The following is a 21,491-nucleotide window of genomic DNA, read 5'->3' on the forward strand; positions in this document are numbered from 1 at the left end:
AGGAAATTCTACCCTTTGTAACAACATGGATGAATGCTGGATGCCAAGGGCTGGGAGGGTAGAAATCAGGATGTGTTGATCAAAGGGTACAAGCTTTTCAGTTATGAGATGATGAAAGTTCTGGAGATCTAATGCAGGATAGTGATTACAGCTAGTAATACTGTACTGTACACTTGAAATTTGCCAAGAAAGCAGATCTAAAAAAGTGTTCTCACCACAAAGAAATGATAACTATGTAAGGTGATAAGCACATGTCAATTAGCTTGACTGTAGTAATCATTTCACAATGTATACATACATCAAATCATCATATTGTACACTTTATATATAGGTTTTATTTGTCAATTTTATGTCAGTAAGGCTGGGAGAAGAGTCAAAATGTATATTGCAAACTCTAGGATGTTTAAAAATCTTTAAGAAATATAACTGATATGCTAAGAGAAGAAAGTAATGGAATCATATAAAATGCTCAATTAAAACCAGACAAGGCAGAAAAAGGGGAAAAAAGAAATGAAGAATAAATGAAACAAATAGAAAACTACAGTAACTCCTTCTTGGAGTTGTGCATGGTGGAAGCAATAAAAAAGGAAAACATTAGGAAAAGGAACAACTATCCAGAATCAAACAAGGGAAAATATGAAAAGAAAAACGGCCATGTGTAGTAAGTAAAACAGGAAATAAATCAAAGTAGGGGAAAGCCATCAACCATCTATGCCAAATAACCTTATTTTTTCACATGTACTTGAATATAAAGCCTAAAATACAAGAGACCGAATAAATGACCAGCTACAGAGGTACCATGACAACAAGGAGATTAAAAATAAACAAATAGAAAGAAAATGGAGATTGTCATAAACAGAGGAGTTTAGAATATTAATTAACAGCATTATTCTTGATAGTTACTGCTCAGTTTTATAACCCTAAATACATCTGACAGCTACACCTTTCATAGCCAGGTATTAAATAGAAAACTACCTCCTTTTTCAGTAAGGGGCAAAAAGTCAGCCATCAAATCTGAATTAGTTGTAACTAGAAGCCTCAACTTCAAAAAAAATATGTTTTCCTACATATTCAAAAGTAAGTCTAAGATACAGATTTTCTTCCTTTCCTTAGTTTAAGAATGACTTTACTTTTGGCCTACACTAAATGAAGATTCATTATGAGGGTATCATGTTGAATACACGCAATATATGGAAAGAGAACAAAACTGAAGTCTCCAGACAAGACTGTACCCCCTTTTTCTTTAGTAATCATACGAACTGGACCCAGTTAACATAACTGCTCAAAAGTCTCAGTTCCAATTCTCAGAGAGTTCATAGCTCAGAGATTACAAATATGAAAGTGCTTTGAAAACTATAAACTGTCACACATATAATTATTAGAGAGATACAAATCAAAGGAACAGATAATAAATATCTGCACCATATACTAATATTCACCAGTCTGGGTGACTATCACTGTTATTTCCTTCTAGGAAGCCTGATGCTAACAGAAGAAAAAGATCAGATAACTGGGAATTTTACACTGTGGTCTTAGGGGAGCAGCATATTTTAATCTTCTGACCTGTCAATTGTCTAAGAGTTTCTCAGTAGTAAAACAAAATGGGATAAGAATGCTAAGACACTCAGTCAAGGTATAAATGGTATTTTGAACATTCGGGGATTATTTTTCAACTGGTAAATTATTCCATATGAACGCTGTAAAGTTTTCTACTGTTGTTTAGAGCAAAACAAAAAAATGGAAAAGTTTCTTTAACCTTTTTCAATTGTGATTCCATTTTCACACACTCCTCCTTCTTCTGCTCCAAAGCAATCTCAAGGGTCTTGAGCCGGGAGTCCTTTTTCAGTCCTGAGGAAGCCAGGGAAGAAGCATGCTCTTTCAGATCCAAGAGTGAAGCCTGAAAGAAGCAACAGCATCTACAATAAATACTGACTATCCACAAAATGGAGATTTAGAGTTTTTACTTTATTATCCTGGTGCCTTGAACTTTCTTTCCATTACTATGCACTGACATATTTTCCATTTCAAGAAATTTCATGATATATAGACATTATTAGCTTGAGCTTTCAAGTCCTAACTAAAGTAAGGTAAATTCCAAAGAAATACCAATTGAATAGTGATTTAAAGATTTCTATCAAAATAAGTGAAATGTAGAAATTCCCACAAAATAAATGAAATGTACATCAAGCTTTGTGAATGTAAGTATTCAAACTTAGTAGCTACACTAGTGTGAAATATAAAGAATTTTTCAATTTTAAAAGAATAATTTTGCTAGGAATTTAAATTTCCATGTTTTCCTAAAAATACTAGAAAAAAAATCCGGAGAATGTCCCTAAAGTTCATACATATTACCTGATCACATTAGGCATTTTTGCTGTTTAGGTCACATCAACAAGATTCTCCAAAAGCATGACCAAGTATGTTAACTCATCTAATTGGTCAGCAATCATTTAAGATCTCTGCCAATGTTGAGGTGCACTTAAAGAGCACCTTGAGTTGTAAATTAATTGTCCTCAATTTGCATATTCCTTTCCCCTATCACATTTATTACCAAAAACACAATATTTCTCTAAATGTAACAAGGCTTCAATTATTCTAGGACTATAGAAATATCATTAATAAGTAAAAAACCAACTCATAACACACTGGAAGAGGTAAGACAGGATATTAATGATCCAATCTACTATGTCTCTGCAAATATTCGGAAACATCCCATAATATCTCCCAAAAGGCCTGCTGAAAGAGTATCAAGGACATCTTCCATCAAGTATTTTTGCATATGCATTACATTAACACCAACATTATACACACAATGCACAGACAAAGCAAACCAAGTAATTCTATTTGGGTGATCTTAACCTCTTTCTCAGAGAGGTCGCCTTGCAACAGGCTGACTTTTTCTTTCAAGTCTTTAAGATCTTTTTTGTAGTTATCGATTTCTTCTTGCTTCTCTCGCTCATCTCTGTCCCGCTGCTCCTTTAATCGTTCAATAGTCCGCTCCTGATAAAAGAGCACATCGGTACATGAGGCAATCCCTTTTATACGCATATTCTATGACTACAGTTCAGCCTTTAGGTGTAAATTTCACAGTTCTATCCTCTATTCAAAAGATGGTTATTAGATGTTAATTTACTTTTTAAAGAATTCACCTTTCCTACATATTTTCCTACAATAAAGATCTGACTTTGTTCTTCTGTTCCCCCTAGGTCTCTTTCCTATCATCTCTACTACTGTTAGGTAGCCAGAAAGCATGATTTTGGAATAATCCCATTTATTCAATTTCCAAGGAACCTTAAGGACAGTAAGTAACAAATATTTCTTCTTTATTTGTAATTCACATTTCCTACAAGTCAATAGAAATAACTCACAATTCACACACCTAAAAAGGGAACATTGGGGAGATGATAATATGCTGAGCTTAATGCATAAAGAGTAAAGAAAAGAGAAACCATTAAAATTTTTATCTCTCAACAGATACTCAGGAAGTTTAAAACTTGAAGCAATTTAGGTACATTCCTGGGTACTATTTCTGAATATATTCAGGATCAAGCCTTGATCTCTGCCAGTTAGTCTGAAGAATCCTGCATCCAAGAGGCTTAAGGAACAGTGAACCTATTCCATTAAAAAAAAAATCCAATTAAAACACCCTACCAAGACTCCTTAAACCTCCTTCCAAGACATTAACACTTGACATGTTGGGCCACTTCTTTATTTAGTCAACCATATTTGTCCATAAAGACAAAATGAAGTAGCAAGGCCAAGATCAGAAAAGCAGCAAGTACACTGTATAAATAACTAAAATCCATGGACACATTAGGTACCAATGTGGTATAGTAAAGGAGAACTAATTATACACTGCCTTGTGATGGTCAATGTCTGATATTCCTACATCCCCAAAATTCTACTGGACCATATAAATAAAAAGAACTTCTCTTTTACCATCAGAAGATGATAAATGGGGAACACATGGCTTTATTCTTTTGAAATTTCAGCCATTGCCCTCTAGTGTGCAATCCATCTTACCTAGTACCAGATGCTTAAACAGGTAAAAATGAAATGGATTTTCTTTCCCCTTATACTATGAATGTCAGCAACAGTACAGACAGCTCTTTTCCTTTTTACCAAAAGGGATTTCTGTGTTCTAGACCCAAGTCTCATGACTAGAGGAAACTACAGATTCAGAAGAGAGCAGGTGTACATGGCGAGCCTGGCCCCGCCACTCACTTTCTCTGCGAGGGCTTCCTCCAAAGTTGTCAAGGCAGTGTCAGTGTTGGTGGTATCGGCCTGCAGGGATTTGACTCGTTCTTTCAAACTGCTCATCTGCTTTTCCTTATCTCTAAGTTGCTCTTGAAGATTTTCAATCTGAGTATATACAATTAAGGGGTAAAAAGGAAATTAAAAGACATAAAAACTTTCACAAGAAAAAAATCATGTTGAGTTGGAAACCGGTGGATTAGTACTGTGTGTATATTCTAAAGGAATAATTTAATCCTAAGTGTTTCAGAACTGCATGCAAAACTTCAAACCCAGAATTTATGCCAGATCAGAGAAAAGACAAACAGATGGGTATGACATACACACATATACACAAACCTATAAAGAAAAAAGTAGTGAGGGGCAGAGCCAAGATGGCGGTGTGAGTAGGACAGTGGGAATCTCCTCCCAAAAACATATATATTTTTGAAAACACAACAAATACAACTATCCCTAAAAGAGAGACCAGAAGACACAGGACAATAGCCAGACTACATCCACACCTACGAGAACCCAGTGCCTGGTAAAAGGGGTAAGATACAAGCTGCAGCCTGGCGGGATACGAGGCCCCTCACTCCAGCTCCCAGTGGGAGTAGAGGAGTCAGAGCGGGGAGGGAGAGGGAGCCCAGGACTGCTAAACACCCAGCCCTAGCCATCCACACCAAAGCGCAGACACACAGTGCATGTGTGGGGTGCTGGAAACTAGGGAAGCAGGACAACAAAACCTGTGAGCAGGTCCCGCAGCCGGCGCCCCGTGACAAAGAAAAGCGAGTGCTTTTTGAAAGTCTTAAAGGGACAGGGACCCCACGGCTGGACAGAAGCATCCCAGGTCACAGTCTAGCAGCTGGAAATGCCAGGGAACTCCAGGCGCACTAACTCCCTGGGCAACAGCTCTGAGACCCCTCACGGAGGTAAACAGCCAAACAGCCCCCGGTCCATTACCCCTCCGAGGCCCCGCCATAGCAGAGAAGCAGCCTGAGGCTGGACACGCCCACAGCAAGGGAGCTTCCTCCATACCGGCCGGGCAAGATACAGAGAACCAATCTACAAACAATTGTCCAACACAAGCCACTAGGGGACGCAGTTCTCCCAGTAAAGAAAGGCCAGGAGCAAGTAGAAAGAGTCTTGACTCTCCCAGCTGACAGACAAGTCAATACCATACCACTGCACCTATCAACATGAAAAGGCAAAAAAATTTGATCCAGACAAGACTAACCCAGACAGCTTCGACATCTTCTACATCTTCCCCTGAGAAGGAACCTGGGGAGACAAATTTAACCAATCTTCCTGAAAAAGAATTCAAAACAAAAGTCATAACCATGCTGATGGACTTGCAGAGAAATATGCAAGTACTAAGGAGGGAGAATACAGAAATAAAACAAGCTCTGGAAGGACTTCAAAGCAGAATGGATGAGATGCAAGAGACCATTAATGGACTAGAAAACAGAGAACAGGAATGCAGAGAAGCTGATGCGGAGAGAGATAAAAGGATCTCCAGGAATTAAAGAATTTGAAGAGAAGAGTGTGACCAATTGAAATGGAAAAGTATCTGCATTATAGGGGTACCAGAAGAAGAAGAGAGAGAAAAAGGGATAGAAAGTGTCTTTGAAGAAATAATTGCTGAAAACGTACCCAAACTAGGGGAGGAAATGGCCTCTCAGACCACAGAGGTACACAGAACTCCCATGACAAGGGATCCAAGAAAGGCAACACCAAGACACATAAAATTAAAATGCCAAAGATCAAAGACAAGGACAAAGTATTCAAGGCAGCCAGAGAGAAAAAAAGTTCACCTACAAAGGAAAATCCACCAGGATATCATCAGACTTCTCAACAGAAACCTTACAGGCCAGAAGAGAATGGCATGATATACTTAATACAATGAAACAGAAGGGCCTCAAACCAAGAATACTGTATCCAGCACGATTATCATTTACATATGAAGGAGAGATTAAACAATTCCCAGACAAGCAAAAGTTGAGAGAATTTGCCTCCCCAAACCAGCTCTACAGGTTATTTTAGAGGGACTGCTCTAGATGGGAGCACTCCTAAGACTAAATAGATGTCAGCAGAGAAAAGAAAACCACAGCAAAGAAAGCAGACCAAACAAATACTAACTAAAGACAAAAAACAAAATCAACTACCCACAAAAGCAGTCGCAACAAACACAAAACAGCACAAAGTAAAACACCTAGCATATAAAGAAAGGAGGAGGAGGAATAGGAAGGGAGAGAAATAAACATCAATCTCTGTTTATAATAGCTCAATAAGCGAGTTAAGTTAGACAGTAAGATAGTAAAGAAGCTAACCTTGAACCTTTCGTGACCACAAACTTAAAGCCTGCAAAGGCAAGAAGTATATACCTTACAATAATCTCCCTAAATTAAAATGGATTGAATGCATCAATCAAAAGACACAGAGTAATAGAACAGACAAAAAAGCAATACCCATCCATATGCTGCTTACAAGAGACTCAACTCAGACCCAAAGACATGCACAGACTTAAAGTCAAGGGATGGAAAATGATATTTCATGCAAACAACAGAGACAAAAAAGCAGGTGTCGCAAAACTAGTATCAGACAAAATAGACTTCAAAATAAATAAAGTAACAAAAGATAAAGAAGGACATTACATAATGATAAAGGGCTCAGTCCAACAAGAGGATATAACCATTATAAATATATATGCACCCAATACAGGAGCACCAACATAAGTGAAACAAATAATAACACAATTAAAGGAGGAAATAGAATGCAATGCATTCATTTTGGGAGACTTCAACACACCACTCACCCCAAAGGATAGATCCACCAGACAGAAAATAAGTAAGGACACAGAGGAACTGAACAACACACTAGAACAGATGGACCTAATAGACATCTACAGAACTCTACATCCAAAAGCAACTGGATACACATTCTTCTCAAGTGCACATGGAACATTCTCCAGAATAGACCACATACTAGGCCACAAAAAGAGCATCAGTAAATTCCAAAAGATTGAAATCCTACCAACCAACTTTTCAGTCCACAAAGGCATAAAACCAGAAATAAATTGTACAAAGAAAGCAAAAAGGCTCACAAACATATTGAGGCTTAAAAACATGCTCCTAAATAATCAATGGATCAATGACAAAATTAAAATAAAGATCCAGCAATATATGGAAACAAATGACAACAACAACACAAAGCCCCAACTACTGTGGATACAGCAAAAGCATCTTAAGAGGAAAGTATATAGCAATCCAGGCATATTTAAAGAAGGAAGAACAATCCCAAATGAATGCTCTAATGTCATAATTATCAAAATTGGAAAAAGAAGAACAAATGAGGCGTAAGGTCAACAGAAGGAGGGACATAATAAAGATCAGAGAAGAAATAAATAAAATTGAGAAGAAAAAAACAATAGCAAAAATCAATGAAACCAAGAGCTGGTACTTCAAGAAAATAAACAAAATAGATAAGCCTCTAGCCAGACTTATTAAAAGGAAAAGAGAGTCAACACAAATCAACAGAATCAGAAACAAGAAAGGAAAAATCATGACGGACCCCACAGAAATACAAAGAATTATTAGAGAGTACTATGAAAACCTATATTCTAACAAGCTGGGAAACCTAGGAGAAATGGACAACTTCCTAGAAAAATACAACCTTCCAAGATTGACCCAGAAAGAAACAGAAAATCTAAACATTCCAATTACCAGCAACGAAATTGAAGCGGTAATCAAAAACTACCCAAGAACAAAACCCCCGGGCCAGATGGATTTACCTTGGAATTTTATCAGACACACAGGGAAGACATAATACCCATTCTCCTTAAAGTTTTCCAAAAAATAGAGGAGGAGGGGATACTCCCAAACTCATTTTATGAAGCTAACATCACCCTAATACCAAAATCAGGCAAAGACCGCACCAAAAAAGAAAACTAAAGACCAATATCCCTGATGAACGTAGATGCAAAAATACTCAACAAAATATTAGCAAACCGAATTCAAAAATACATCAAAAGGATCATACACCATGACCAAGTGGGATTCATCCCAGGGATGCAAGGATGGTACAACATTCGAAAGTCCATCAACATCATCCACCACATCAACAAAAAGAAAGACAAAAACCACATGATCATCTCCATAGATGCTGAAAAAGCATTTGACAAAGTTCAACATCCATTCATGATAAAAACTCTCAGCAAAATGGGAATAGAGGGCAAGTACCTCAACATAATAAAGGCCATCTATGATAAACCCACAGCCAACATTATATTGAACAGCGAGAAGCTGAAAGCATTTCCTCTGAGATCGGGAACTAGACAGGGATGTCCACTCTCCCCACTGTTATTAACATAGTACTGGAGGTCCTAGCCATGGCAATCAGACAAAACAAAGAAATACAAGGAATCCAGATTGGTAAAAAAGAAGTTAAACTGTCACTATTTACAGATGATATGATATTGTACATAAAAAACCCTAAAGACTCCACCCCAAAACTACTATAGCTAATATCGGAATTCAGCAAAGTTGCAGGATACAAAATTAACACACAGAAATCTGTGGCTTTCCTATAGGATATTGTTATTGTATACACTAACAATAAACTAATAGAAAGAGAAATCAGGAAGACAATTCCATTCACAATAGCATCAAAAAGAATAAAATACCAAGGAATAAACCTAACCAAGGAAGTGAAAGACCTATACCCTGAAAACTACAAGACCCTCTTAAGAGAAATTAAGGGGGTCACTAACAAATGGAAACATCCCATGCTCCCGGCTAGGAAGAATTACTATCATCAAAATGGCCATCCTGCCCAAAGCAATATACAGATTTGATGCAATCCCTATCAAACTACCAATGGCATTCTTCAATGAACTAGAACAAATAGTTCAAAAATACATATGGAAACACCAAAGACCCCAAATAGCTAAAGCAATCCTGAGAAAGAAGAATAAAGTAGGGGGGATTTCACTCCCCAACTTCAAGCTCTACTACAAAGCCACACTAATCAAGACAATTTGGTACTGGCACAAGAACAGAGACACAGACCAATGGAACAGAATAGAGACTCCAAACTTTAACCCAAACATATATGGTCAACTAATATTCGATAAAGGGGCCATGGACATACAATGGGGAAATGTCAGTCTCTTCAACAGATGGTGCTGGCAAAACTGGACAGCTATATGTAAGAGTAGGAAACTGGATCACTGTCTAACCCCATACACAAAAGTAAATTCAAAATGGATCAAATACTTGAATGTAAGTCATGAAAACATAAAACTCTTAGAAAGAAACATTGGCAAAAATCTCTTGGACATAAACATGAGTGACCGCTTCTTGAACATATCTCTCCGGGCAAGGGAAACAAAAGCAAAAATGAACAAATGCGACTATATCAAGCTGAAAAGCTTCTGTACAGCAAAGGACACCATCAATAGAACAAAAAGGTATCCTACAGTATGGGAGAACATATTCATAAATGACAGATCCGATAAAGGGTTGACATCCAAAATATATAAAGATCTCACACACCTCAACAAACAAAAAGCAAGTAATCCAATTAAAAAATGGGCAGAGGAGCTGAATAGACAGTTCTCTAAAGAAGAAATTCAGATGGCCAACAGACACATGAAAAGATGCTCCACATCACTTGTCATCAGAGAAATGCAAATTAAAACCACAATGAGATGTCATCTCACACCAGTAAGGATGGCTACCATCCAAAAGACAAACAACAACAAATGTTGGCGAGGTTGTGGAGAAAGGGGACCCTCCTACACTGCTGGTGGGAATGTAAATTAGTTCAACCATTGTGGAAAGCAGTATGGAGGTTCCTCAATATGCTCAAAATAGAAATACCATTTGACCCAGGAATTCCACTTCTAGGAATTTACCCTAAGAATGCAGCACTCCAGTTTGAAAAAGACAGATGCACCCCTATGTTTATTGCTGCACTATTTACAATAGCCAAGATATGGAAGCAACCTAAATGTCCATCAGTAGATGAATGGATAAAGCAGATGTGGTACATATACACAATGGAATATTACACAGTTATAAGAAAAAAACAGATCCTACCATTTGCAACAACATGGATGGAGCTAGAGGGTATTATGCTCAGTGAAATAAGCCAGGCGGACAAAGACAAGTACCAAATGATTTCACTCATATGTGGAGTATAAGAACAAAAGAAAACTGATGGAACAAAACAGCAGCAGAAGCACAGAACCCAAGAATGGACTAACAGTTACCAAAGGGAAAGGGACTGGGGAGGACGGGTGGGAAGGGAGGGATAAGGGAGGGAAAAAAGAAAGGGTGCATTATGATTAACATGTATAGTGTGTGGGGGGGGACATGGAGGGCTGTGCAACACAGAGAAGGCAAGTAGTGATTTTACAGCATCTTACTATGTTGATGGACAGTGACTGTGAACAGGTATGTGGGGGTGACTTGGTGAAGGGGGGAGCCTAGTAAACATAATGTCCTTCATGTAATTGTAGATTAATGATACCAAAATAAAATTTAAAAAAAAAGAAATAAGTAGCTAAGGAGAAGAGAGACATGACACACAGAAATGAGGCTGGAGAAAGGAAGTATAGAAAGCCATGAGAAACGAATTACTTCCAAAATGATGAATAAATGCCATAAGAGAGTATGCCACAAAGAACTGAGAAAGAAAAGAGAAGGTAACACCCAGGCAGTAAGAAAGACAACATCCGCTTCATAAGGGAAAAATTGTTCTTCAGTGCTGTTGTTAGATTTTTATGTTACCTTTTATGTAACAGCAAGCATTTGCAACACAATCTCTTATTGTACTACTCATTCTCCCTACACATTTATATGCAACTACTTACTCAAAAAAGTATTTACTGAACTATTATAAGCCAAGCACTAGTAATAAAAAGAAAAACGAATAGACTCACTTTTATTATAAGATGGTAACAGAACTCCATTATGTAGCTGAATACATGGCTTGTAGACATCTGGAAGAGCACAAAATTTCTTCTAAGATAGGAACCGTAAGAGATTTTTAAGCAAAGAAATGGTCTACTCTGTTCTATTATTTTAGATAGATAATTCTGGTTGCTGAGAAGAAGAAATTTACAGAGACACAGAAAACAATAGGAGATCTCACCACTCTAGGTAAAAGATTCTGGAGACTAAACAAGCAAAGAGGGATGGAAAAGAGGATGGGTTTGAGAAACATTGTACAAATAGCCCAGTATCACTGGGGAGAGTCAACTATGAATACTGAAAAATGTTAAGCAAAAATGTGTAGGAAATATAAAGGCATATTTTTAATAAACTAAACGATAATAAAGCAATCATTATAGAACTCACTAATTCGCTAAACTTCATTAATTTATTCAACACTTATCTGTGCTCCTGCTCTGTGCCAGGCACTTTTCTAGATGTTGAGGACATAGAAGTTATCAAAACAGATGAAAGCCACTACGATCAAAGAGCCTACATCGTAATATGGTACGCAATGAATGAATGAAATAAATATTATTATATATTATATATATAATATATAATGATGTGAATATTATTGTATGTAGGATGGCAATAAGATCTATGGAGAAAAATGAAGGAGAAAATAATCAGTCTCCTCTAGAATTAATATTACAATAAGCTGGTTTGTCTAACATGGCTTTCAATTACAACATAAATGCCCAGCCTCTGCCAGAGCCTCATAATCACCCTGCCCACACCATTAGCTGAGCACCACCGACTGTCACTGCAGGGGAGGCAGAGGGGCAGCGCTGCCACAACAATCACAGCAGAAGCAACTACTCTGATCACAAAGGGCTGGCTGAGGAAAACTGCCAGCCTCAGTAGAGTGACACAGACCACTGCCAACAAACAGACAGCAAGGTGGCCCTGCCCACAGCCCACCAACAGCAACTGGGGCTCCACTGCAAAGGAGAACCAGGCACTAGAGGGGAAAGAGTCATGAGCTTCTGAGCACCATGGGATGCCTTCTTTATAAAGCCATTACTCTACAGACTAGGAAGCATAACAGATCCTTCAAATACAAAGAAAGAAAACACAGAAACCCTGAAAAAATGAGGAGGCAGTGAAATATGTTCCAAACAAAACTACAGGATAAGACACCAGGAAGATGGTTAGGTCACATGGAGATCACCAATCTTCCTGATAAACATTTCAAAGTAACAGTCATAAATACGCTTATAGATCTGAGCAAAAGTACTGAAGATCTCAGTATTGATGATTTCAACAAACAGAAGAGTTGAAAAAGAGACATTCAGGCCTGAGGAATACAGCAACTGAAATGAAATATACAATGAAGGGAATGAATACTAAATTGCTTCAAGTAGTGGAGCCAATCAATGAGATGAAAATTAACAGGAACACAACAAAGCTGAGGATCATGGAGAAAAAAGAATCTCTACAAATGAACTGTGTACCAACTACAAGCAAAACAGTATCTGCATAAAAGCGTTACCACAGGAACAAAGGGGATCTTTCAAGACTGGCAGCGTGAGAGGTGGAGACAGAGAACTCCTCCCAAAACCAAAAACAGTAGGAAAATATAGTTAATACAACTAACCCTAAAACAGCAACAGGAAAGAAGGCTGAACGAGACTGCATACAGACCTCACGAACAGAGCAGACCTCACAGAACAGGAACAGGGTAACGTACAAAAGCATTTGATCTGGCGGGACCCAAGCCCTTCCCCCACCCCAGTTCACTGGGAGGAGGAAGAGAAATGGAGCGGGAAGGGACTGGAAGCTTGGGACTGCTGAATGCCCAGCTCAGGATGTCTGTTTTGGACCACAAACCTACATTGTGTGGTGCTCTGGAGGTTGGTGGGGTTGGGGAGCTGGGAGAGGCCAAGTGCTGGAGAGACTGAGATTCTGGCTGCTTGTGGAGGATGGGGATCCACACGTGGCCGTTCTGGGACAAAGCAAAGGCAGGCGGTCTGAGAGGCCTCCTAGCAGTGAGAGGGCTGCTGAAGGGCAGAGTTTACATGCACATGCTGCGCAGGAGAAGGGAGAGGTGGACAAGGTTGTCTGGGTGTCCTCTGCCCAGCACGTTGGGAACTTTGAGGAGCTTCAGGTACTTCATCCCCCTGGCTAGCTACTCAGCTCCGAGGCACCCTACTGTGACACACAGCCTGCTGGGCCTCCCTCCTGGGCTGCAGGCACTGGTTCGCAAATGGGAAGTCACTCCGGTGGCATCAGACCAGCCAGACGGAGGACCTGCTTACAACAGCTAGAGATGCCAAGCACAGAGGCTGACATCTATGAGCTCAGCCCACTGGATCTGACACTGGAGATGGGCACTGCAGATGGGAATAGGAAACAGACCTTTCCTCCCCACAGGCACCAGCTCTGCTCCCTTACGACCCCCAATTTCACTCTAGGGGCTGAGCAGCTCCAGAGACTGGAGCTTCTGGGAACTAGAGGGCACCATACAGAAATATGAAACGTCAAAAGAACATGGTTCTGACCAAAATCTCAAAACCCCCAGGAAAAGGAAAAATGAAACTGAACTCACCAATATTCCTGTAAGAGAATTCAAAATAAAAATCATAAACATGCTTATGGAGGCACAGAAAAATATTCAAGGACTCAGGGACAAATTCAAGACAGAGATTCAATCATAAAGAAATTCCAAATCTGAAATGAAACATACAATTGAGGGATTTAAAAGCACATTAGATGTAGTAGAAAAGATGGTAAATGGAAAGGAATTGAGAGAAGAGGAATACAAGGAAGCTGAGGCACAGAGAGTAAAAAGAATCCCTAAGAATGAAAGACTATTGAGAGAACTGTGTGACCAATCCAAATGGAAAAAATATTCGCATAAAAGGGGTACCAAAAGAAGAAGAGAGAGAAAAAGGGATAGAAAGTGTCACTGAGGTAATGGTGGAAAACTTCCCAAATCTGGGGAAGGAGATAGTCTTTCAAGCCATGGAGGTACACAGATCTCCCAACACAAGGAACCCAAGGAAGACAACATCAAGACATATAATAATTAACATGGAGAAAATCAAGGATAAAGACAAACTTTTAAAAGCAGCCAGGGAGAGAAAAAAGATCACATAAAAAGGAAAACCCAACAGGTTGTCATCAGATTTCTCAATAGAAACCTTACAGGCCAGAAGGGAGTGGCATGATACATTTAATGCAATGAAGCAGAAGGGCCTTGAACCAAGAATACTCTACACAGCAAGGCCATCATTTAAATGTGAAAAAAGGTTTAAACAATTTTCAGATAAGCAAAAGCTGAGAGAATTTAGCTCCCACAAAACACCTCTACACTGCATTTTGGAGGGAACCCTATGGATGAAAGTATTCCTAACTTAGCTAAATAGATATCAACCAAGGGATGGACAAAGAATACAGAATATGATTCATAACATACAAGGAATGGAGGCAGAAGAAAAAGGAGGGAAGAAAAAAGAACCTTTAAGTTGTGTTTGTAATACCATATGAAGTGAGTTAAGTTAGACTGTTAGATACTTAGGGAATTACCCTTGAACCTTGGATAACCAAGAATCTAAAGCATGATATGGCAAAAAGTACATACCTATCAATAATCACCCAAAATGTAAACGGTTCGAATGCACCAATCAAAAGACATAGAGTCACTGAATGGATAAAAAAACAAGACCCATCTATATGCTGCCTCCAAGAGACTCACGTCAAACCCAAATACATACACAGACTGAAAGTAAAGGGAAAGAAAATGATATTTCAAACAATGAATAGGGAGAAAAACGCAGGAGTTGCAGTACTTGTATCAGACAAAATAGACTTCAAAACAAAGACAGTCATAAGAGACAAAGAAGGACATTACATAATGATAAAGGGGTCAGTCCAAAAAGAGGCAATAACTATTATAAACATCTCTTCACCCAACACAGGATCACCTAAATAAGTGAAACAAATACTAGCAGAATTAAAGGAGGAAATAGAATGCAATTCATTCATTTTAGAAGACTTCAGCACACCACTCACTCCAAAGGACACATCAACAAGACAGAAAATAACTAAAGAGACAGAGGCACTGAATAATGTATTCGAACAGATGGACTTAACAAACATCTACAGAACACCACATCAAAAAGGAACAGGATACACATTCTTCTCAAGTGCACATGGAACATTTCCAAGAATAAATCATATACTAGGCCACAAAAAAACCTCAGTAAATTAAAAAGATTGAAATTGTATCAACCAGCTTCTCAGATCAAAAAGGTATGAAACTAGAAATAAATTACACAAAGAAAATGGAAAAGCCCATAAACATATGAAGGCTTAATAACATGGTCCTAAATAATCAATGGATCAATGACCATATAAAAACAGAGATCAAGAAATATATGGAGACAAACAACAACAGTAATGCCACATTGCAAAATCAGTGGGACGCACCGAAGGCCATGCTAAGAGGGAAATATAATGCAACATAGCCCAACCTCAGGAAAGCAGAATAATCCCAAATGAACAGTCTAAACTCACAATTAATGAAACTAGAAATTAACAAATAAATGAGGGCAAAAGTCAGTAAAAGGAGGGACATAATAAAGATTAAAGCAGAAATAAATAAAATTGAGTAGAATCCAACAATAGAAAGAATTGATGAAAGCAGGACATGGTTCTTCAGGAAAATAAACAAAATATATAAACACGGAACCAGACTTATCAAGAAAAAAAGAGAGTCTACACAAATAAACAGAATCAGAAATGAGAAAGGAAAAATCACTACGAACACCACAGAAATGCAAAGAATTATGAGAGGATAGGATGAAAAATTATATGGGAACAAATCAGATAACCTAGAAGAAATGGAAAATTTTCTAAAAAATACAACCTTCCAAGGCTGACCCAGAAAGAAACAAAAAACCTAATTAGACCAATTACCAGCAAAGAAATTGAATTGGTAATCAAAAAACTACCTAAGAACAAAACCTCTGGACCAGATGGTGTCACTGCTGGATTTTATCAAACATTTACTGAAGTCCTAATACCCATCCTCCCTAACATTTTCCAAAAAGTAGAAGAGGAGGGAACACACAAAAACTCATTCCATGAGGCCAACGTCGCTCTAATACCAAAACCAGGCAAAGACACCACAAAAAAAAGAAAACTACAGACCAATAACACTGATGAACATAGATGCAAAAATACTCAACAAAATATTAGCAAACCAAATTCAAAAATACATGAAAAATATCATCCATAATAATCAAGTGGGATTCATCCCACAGATGCAAGGATGGTAAAACATCCAAAAATCCATCAATGTCATCCACTACCATCAACAAAAAGAAGGACAAAACCAAAATGATCAATTCCATAGATGCTGAAAAAGCATTCGACAAATTTCAACATCCATTCCGGATAACAACTCTCAACAAAATGGGTATAGAGGGCAAGTACCTCAACATAATAAAGGCCATATATGACAAACCCACAGCCAACATTATACTTAACAGTGAGAAGTTGAAAGCTTTTCCTCTAAGATCGGGAACAAGACAAGGATGTTCACTCTCCCCACTTCCATTCAACATAGTTCTAGACGTCCTAGTCATGGGAATCAGACAATACAAAGAAATAAAAGGCATCCAGATTGGTAAGGAAGAAGTCAAACTGTCACTGTTTGCAGATGACATGATATTGTACATAAAAAATCCTAAAGAATCCATTCCAAATTCAATTTTACTACCCAAATTCAGAAAAGCTGCAGGATACAAAATTAATACATATAAATCTGTTGCATTTCTATACACTAATGATGAACTAGCAGAAAGAGATATCAGGAAAACAATTCCAAGACCCTCATGAGAGAAATGAAAGAAGAAACCAATAAATGGAAACACATCCTGTGCTCATGGATAGGAAGAATTAATATCGTCAAAATGGCCGTCCTGCCTAAAGCAATCTACAGATTCAATGTAATCCCTATCAAAATATCAACAGCATTGTTCAATGAACTGGAACAAATAGTTCAAAAATTCATATGGAACCACAAAAGACAATGAATAGCCAAAGCAATCCTGAGAAGGAAGAATTAAGAGGGGGGAATTAGGCTGCATGACTTCAAGCTCTACTACAAAGCCACAGTATCCAAGATAATTTGCTACTGGCACAAGAACAGACCCACAGACCAATGGAACAGAATAGAAAGCCAGATAAAAAAATCAAGCATTTATGTTCAATTAATATACAATAAAGGAGACGTGGATATACAATGGTGAAATAACAGCTTCTTCAACAACTGGTGTTGGCAAAACTGGACACCTACATGCAAGAGAATGAAACTGGATTATTGTCTAACTCCATACACAAAAGTAAACTCAAAATGGATCAAAGACTTGAATTTAAGTCATGAAATTATAAAACTCTTAGAAAAAAATAGGCAAAACTGTCTTGGACATAAACATGAGCAACTTCTTCATGAACATATCTCCCCGGGCAAGGGAAACAAAAGCAAAAATGAACAGTAGGACTATATCAAACTAAAAAGCTCCTGTACAGCAAAGGACACCATCAGTAGAACAAAAAGACATCCTACAGTATGGGAGAATATATTCAAAAATAACATATCCGATAAGGGATTGACATTCAAAATATATAAAGAGCTCACACACCTCAACAAACAAAAAGCAAATAAGCCAATTAAAAATGGGCAGAGGAGCTGAACGGACACTTCTCCAAGGAAGAAATTCAGATGGCCAACAGAAACATGAAAAGATGTTCCACATCGCTAATCATTAGTGAAATGCAAATTAAAACCACAATGAGATATCACATCACATCAGTTAGGATGGCCATTATCCAAAAGACAAACAACAACAAATGTTGGTGAGGATGTGGAGAAAGGGGAACACTCCTACACTGCTGGTAGGAATGTAAATTAGTTCAACCATTGTGGAAAGCAGTATGGAGGTTCCTCAAACAACTAAAAATAGAAACAACATTTGACCCAGGAATTCCACTGTTAGGAATTTATCCTAAAAAGGCAAAGAGCCCAGTTTGAAAAAGACGTATGCACCCCTATGTTTATCAAATACTACTTACAATAGCCAAGAACTGGAAGGAACCTAAGTGTCCATCAGTAGATGAATGGATACAGAAGATGTGGTACATACACACAATGGAATATTTTGCAAGAACATGGATGGAGCTAGAGGGTATTATGCTCAGTGAAATAAGTCAGGCGGAGAAAGACAAGCCTCAAATTATTTCACTCATCTGTGGAGTATAAGAACAAAAAAAACTGAAGGAACATAAGAGCAGCAGACTCACAGAACTCAAGAATGGACTAACAGTTAACAAAGGGATAAGGAGTGCAGAGGATGGGTGGGAAGGGAGGGATAAGGGCAAAAAGGGGCATTACAATTAGCACACATAATGAAGTGGGGAGGGGATATGGGAAAGGAAGTATAACACAGAGAAGTATAACACAGAGAAGACTCTATAGTCTATAGCATCTTACTATGCTGATGGATAGTGACTGTAATGTGGTAGGTGGTGGGAACTTAATAATAGAGGGAGTAATGTTGTTCAAGTAATTGTACATTAATGACACCAAAATTAAAAATTTTTTAAAAACAAAGGCAAAAGGATAGAAAGTCTCTCTGAGGAAGTAATTTGGGCAAGGAAATAGACACACATGTTCTGGAAGCAAAGAGAGCCCCTAATGGAAGGCACCCAAAGAAGACAACACCAAGACATATAAAAATTAAAATGACAAAGATTTAGGATAAGGAAAAAGTACTGAAAGCAGCTGGGGAAAGACAAAACATTGCACATATAACAGAAACCCCATCAGGCTATCAGCAGACTTCTTAGCACAAAGTTTACAGGCCAGAGGGAGTGACATAAAATATTTACTATATTGAAACAGAAGGACCTTCAACCACGAATACTCTACCCAACAAGATCATCATTCAAATTTGAAGGAAAGGTTAAACATTTCCCAGATAAATGATGGCTCAAGCAATTTATAACCACTAAATGAGCATTACAAGTTATGTTAAAGGGAATTCTGTTGATGGAAATATTCTTAAATCTAAACAGTTTTCACCAGTGAATATAAACCCACAGTAAAGGTAGTAGATCACCTACTTATCAAGCAAGTAAAAAATTAAACATAAAAAAAGTAGTAAAACCAACTACACAATATTAGTCAAGGGATACCAAAAAAAATGCAGATTATGGCATATAATACATAAAATGTGGAAGAGAAAAAAGAAAACGAAATACTTTTAGATTGCACTTGGAATAGAGCCATCAACAACTTAATAAACAGTTATACAGTCATGAAACTCTCCTTGAACCTTACAATAACCACAAACTTTTAAAGTCTGTAAGATACACAAAAAAGTTAAAAAATAAATCCAGTCACCACACTAAAGAAAATCATCAAATAACAAGATAATTTTATACGAGAGAAATAAAGGAACATAGAGAAGCTATAAACAAATAGAAAACTATTAGTAAAATGGCAAAAAGTACATTCTATCAGTAATTACCTTAAATACAAATGGACTGAGTGCACCAATAAAAAGACATAGAGTGGCAGAATGGATAAAGAAACAAGACCAATTTATATGCTGCCTACAAGAAACTCATTTCAGACCCAAAGTCATAGAGACACAAAAAGTGAAGGGATGGAAAATGTTATTTTGTGCAAATAATAGGGAGGAAAAAGTAGGAGTAGCAGTACTTACATCACACAAAATGGATTTCAAGACAAAGAAGGACATTACAAAATGATGAAGGGGTCAATCCAACAAGGTGATATGACTATTATAACTACCTATGCACCCAACAAGAAGAACCTAAATATTTAAAACAAACACTAGCAGAATTAAAGGGGGAAACAGATTTCAATACATTCATTTTAGGAGACTTTAACACACCACTCACATGAATAGACAGATCAACCAGACAAAAATAAGGAAACAGAGGCACTTAACAATACATTAGATCAAATGGATTTAACAGATATCTACACAACACTCTATCCAAAAGTAACAGAATGTACCTTTTTCTCAAGTGTACATGGAACTTTCTAAAGTATAGATGACATACTAAGTCACAAAAAGAGCTTCAATAAATTCAGAAAGACTGAAATTGTATCAAGGGACTTCTCAGAGCACAATGATATGAACTAGAAATAAATTACAAAAAACAAACCTACAGTCGGGGGGCGGAAGATGGCGGCGTGAGTAGAGCAGCGGAAATCTCCTCCCAAAACAATATATATCTATGAAAATATAACAAAGACAACCCTTACTAGAATAAAGACCAGAGGACACAGGACAATATCCAGACCACATCCACACCTGAGAGAACCCAGCGCCTCGCGAAGGGGGTAAGATACAAGCCCCGGCCCCGCGGGAGCCGAGCGCCCGTCCCCCCAGCTCCCGGCGGGAGAAGAGCAGGCAGAGCGGGAGGGAGACGGAGCCCAGGACTGCCAAACACCCAGCCCCAGCCATCCGGGCCAGAGTGCAGGGCGCTCGATACTAGGAAAACAGGGCAGCAAGAACAGTGAGCAGGCACTGGAGGCTGGGCGACAGAGGACATAAGAAAAGAGCGTGACCATTTTTTTTTGTTGCTTTTTTGCTGTTTTGTTTTGGCGAGCGCTTTTTGGAAGTCTTAAAGGGATAGGGACCCCAATACTAGGGAAACAGGGCAGCAAGAACAGTGAGCAGGCACTGGAGGCTGGGCGACAGAGGACATAAGAAAAGCGCGTGACCATTTTTTTTTGTTGCTTTTTTGCTGTTTTGTTTTGGCGAGCGCTTTTTGGAAGTCTTAAAGGGATAGGGACCCCAATACTAGGGAAACAGGGCAGCAAGAACAGTGAGCAGGCACTGGAGGCTGGGAGACAGAGGACATAAGAAAAGCGCGCGACCATTTTTTTTTTTTTTTGCTTTTTTGCTGTTTTGTTTTGGCGAGCGCTTTTTGGAAGTCTTAAAGGGATAGGGACCCCAATACTAGGGAAACAGGGCAGCAAGAACAGTGAGCAGGCACTGGAGGCTGGGCGACAGAGGACATAAGAAAAGCGCGCGACCTTTTTTTTTTTTGCTTTTTTGCTGTTTTGTTTTGGCGAGCGCTTTTTGGAAGTCTTAAAGGGATAGGGACCCCAATACTAGGGAAACAGGGCAGCAAGAACAGTGAGCAGGCACTGGAGGCTGGGCGACAGAGGACATAAGAAAAGCGCGCGACCATTTTTTTTTTTTGCTTTTTTGC

General features: G+C 38.3%; 1 protein-coding gene across 15 annotated transcripts in view; it reads right to left on the bottom strand.

Annotated features, from left to right (window-relative positions):
• The window catches only part of ERC1 (ELKS/RAB6-interacting/CAST family member 1), a 730,429-nt gene that overhangs the window by 448,364 nt on the left and 260,574 nt on the right, over positions 1-21,491 (bottom strand). For all 15 annotated transcript variants that reach the window (XM_057492538.1, XM_036907416.2, XM_057492541.1 and 12 more), the window contains 3 exons: positions 4,225-4,362; positions 2,860-3,000; positions 1,757-1,897 (listed from right to left, as the gene is read on the bottom strand). In XM_057492538.1, coding sequence (XP_057348521.1) covers positions 1,757-1,897; positions 2,860-3,000; positions 4,225-4,362 — 420 coding nt within the window. The remainder of the gene's footprint in view (positions 1-1,756; positions 1,898-2,859; positions 3,001-4,224; positions 4,363-21,491) is intronic.

The sequence above is a fragment of the Manis pentadactyla genome, chromosome 14, assembly GCF_030020395.1.
Source record: "Manis pentadactyla isolate mManPen7 chromosome 14, mManPen7.hap1, whole genome shotgun sequence".
Classification (NCBI taxonomy): domain Eukaryota; kingdom Metazoa; phylum Chordata; class Mammalia; order Pholidota; family Manidae; genus Manis; species Manis pentadactyla.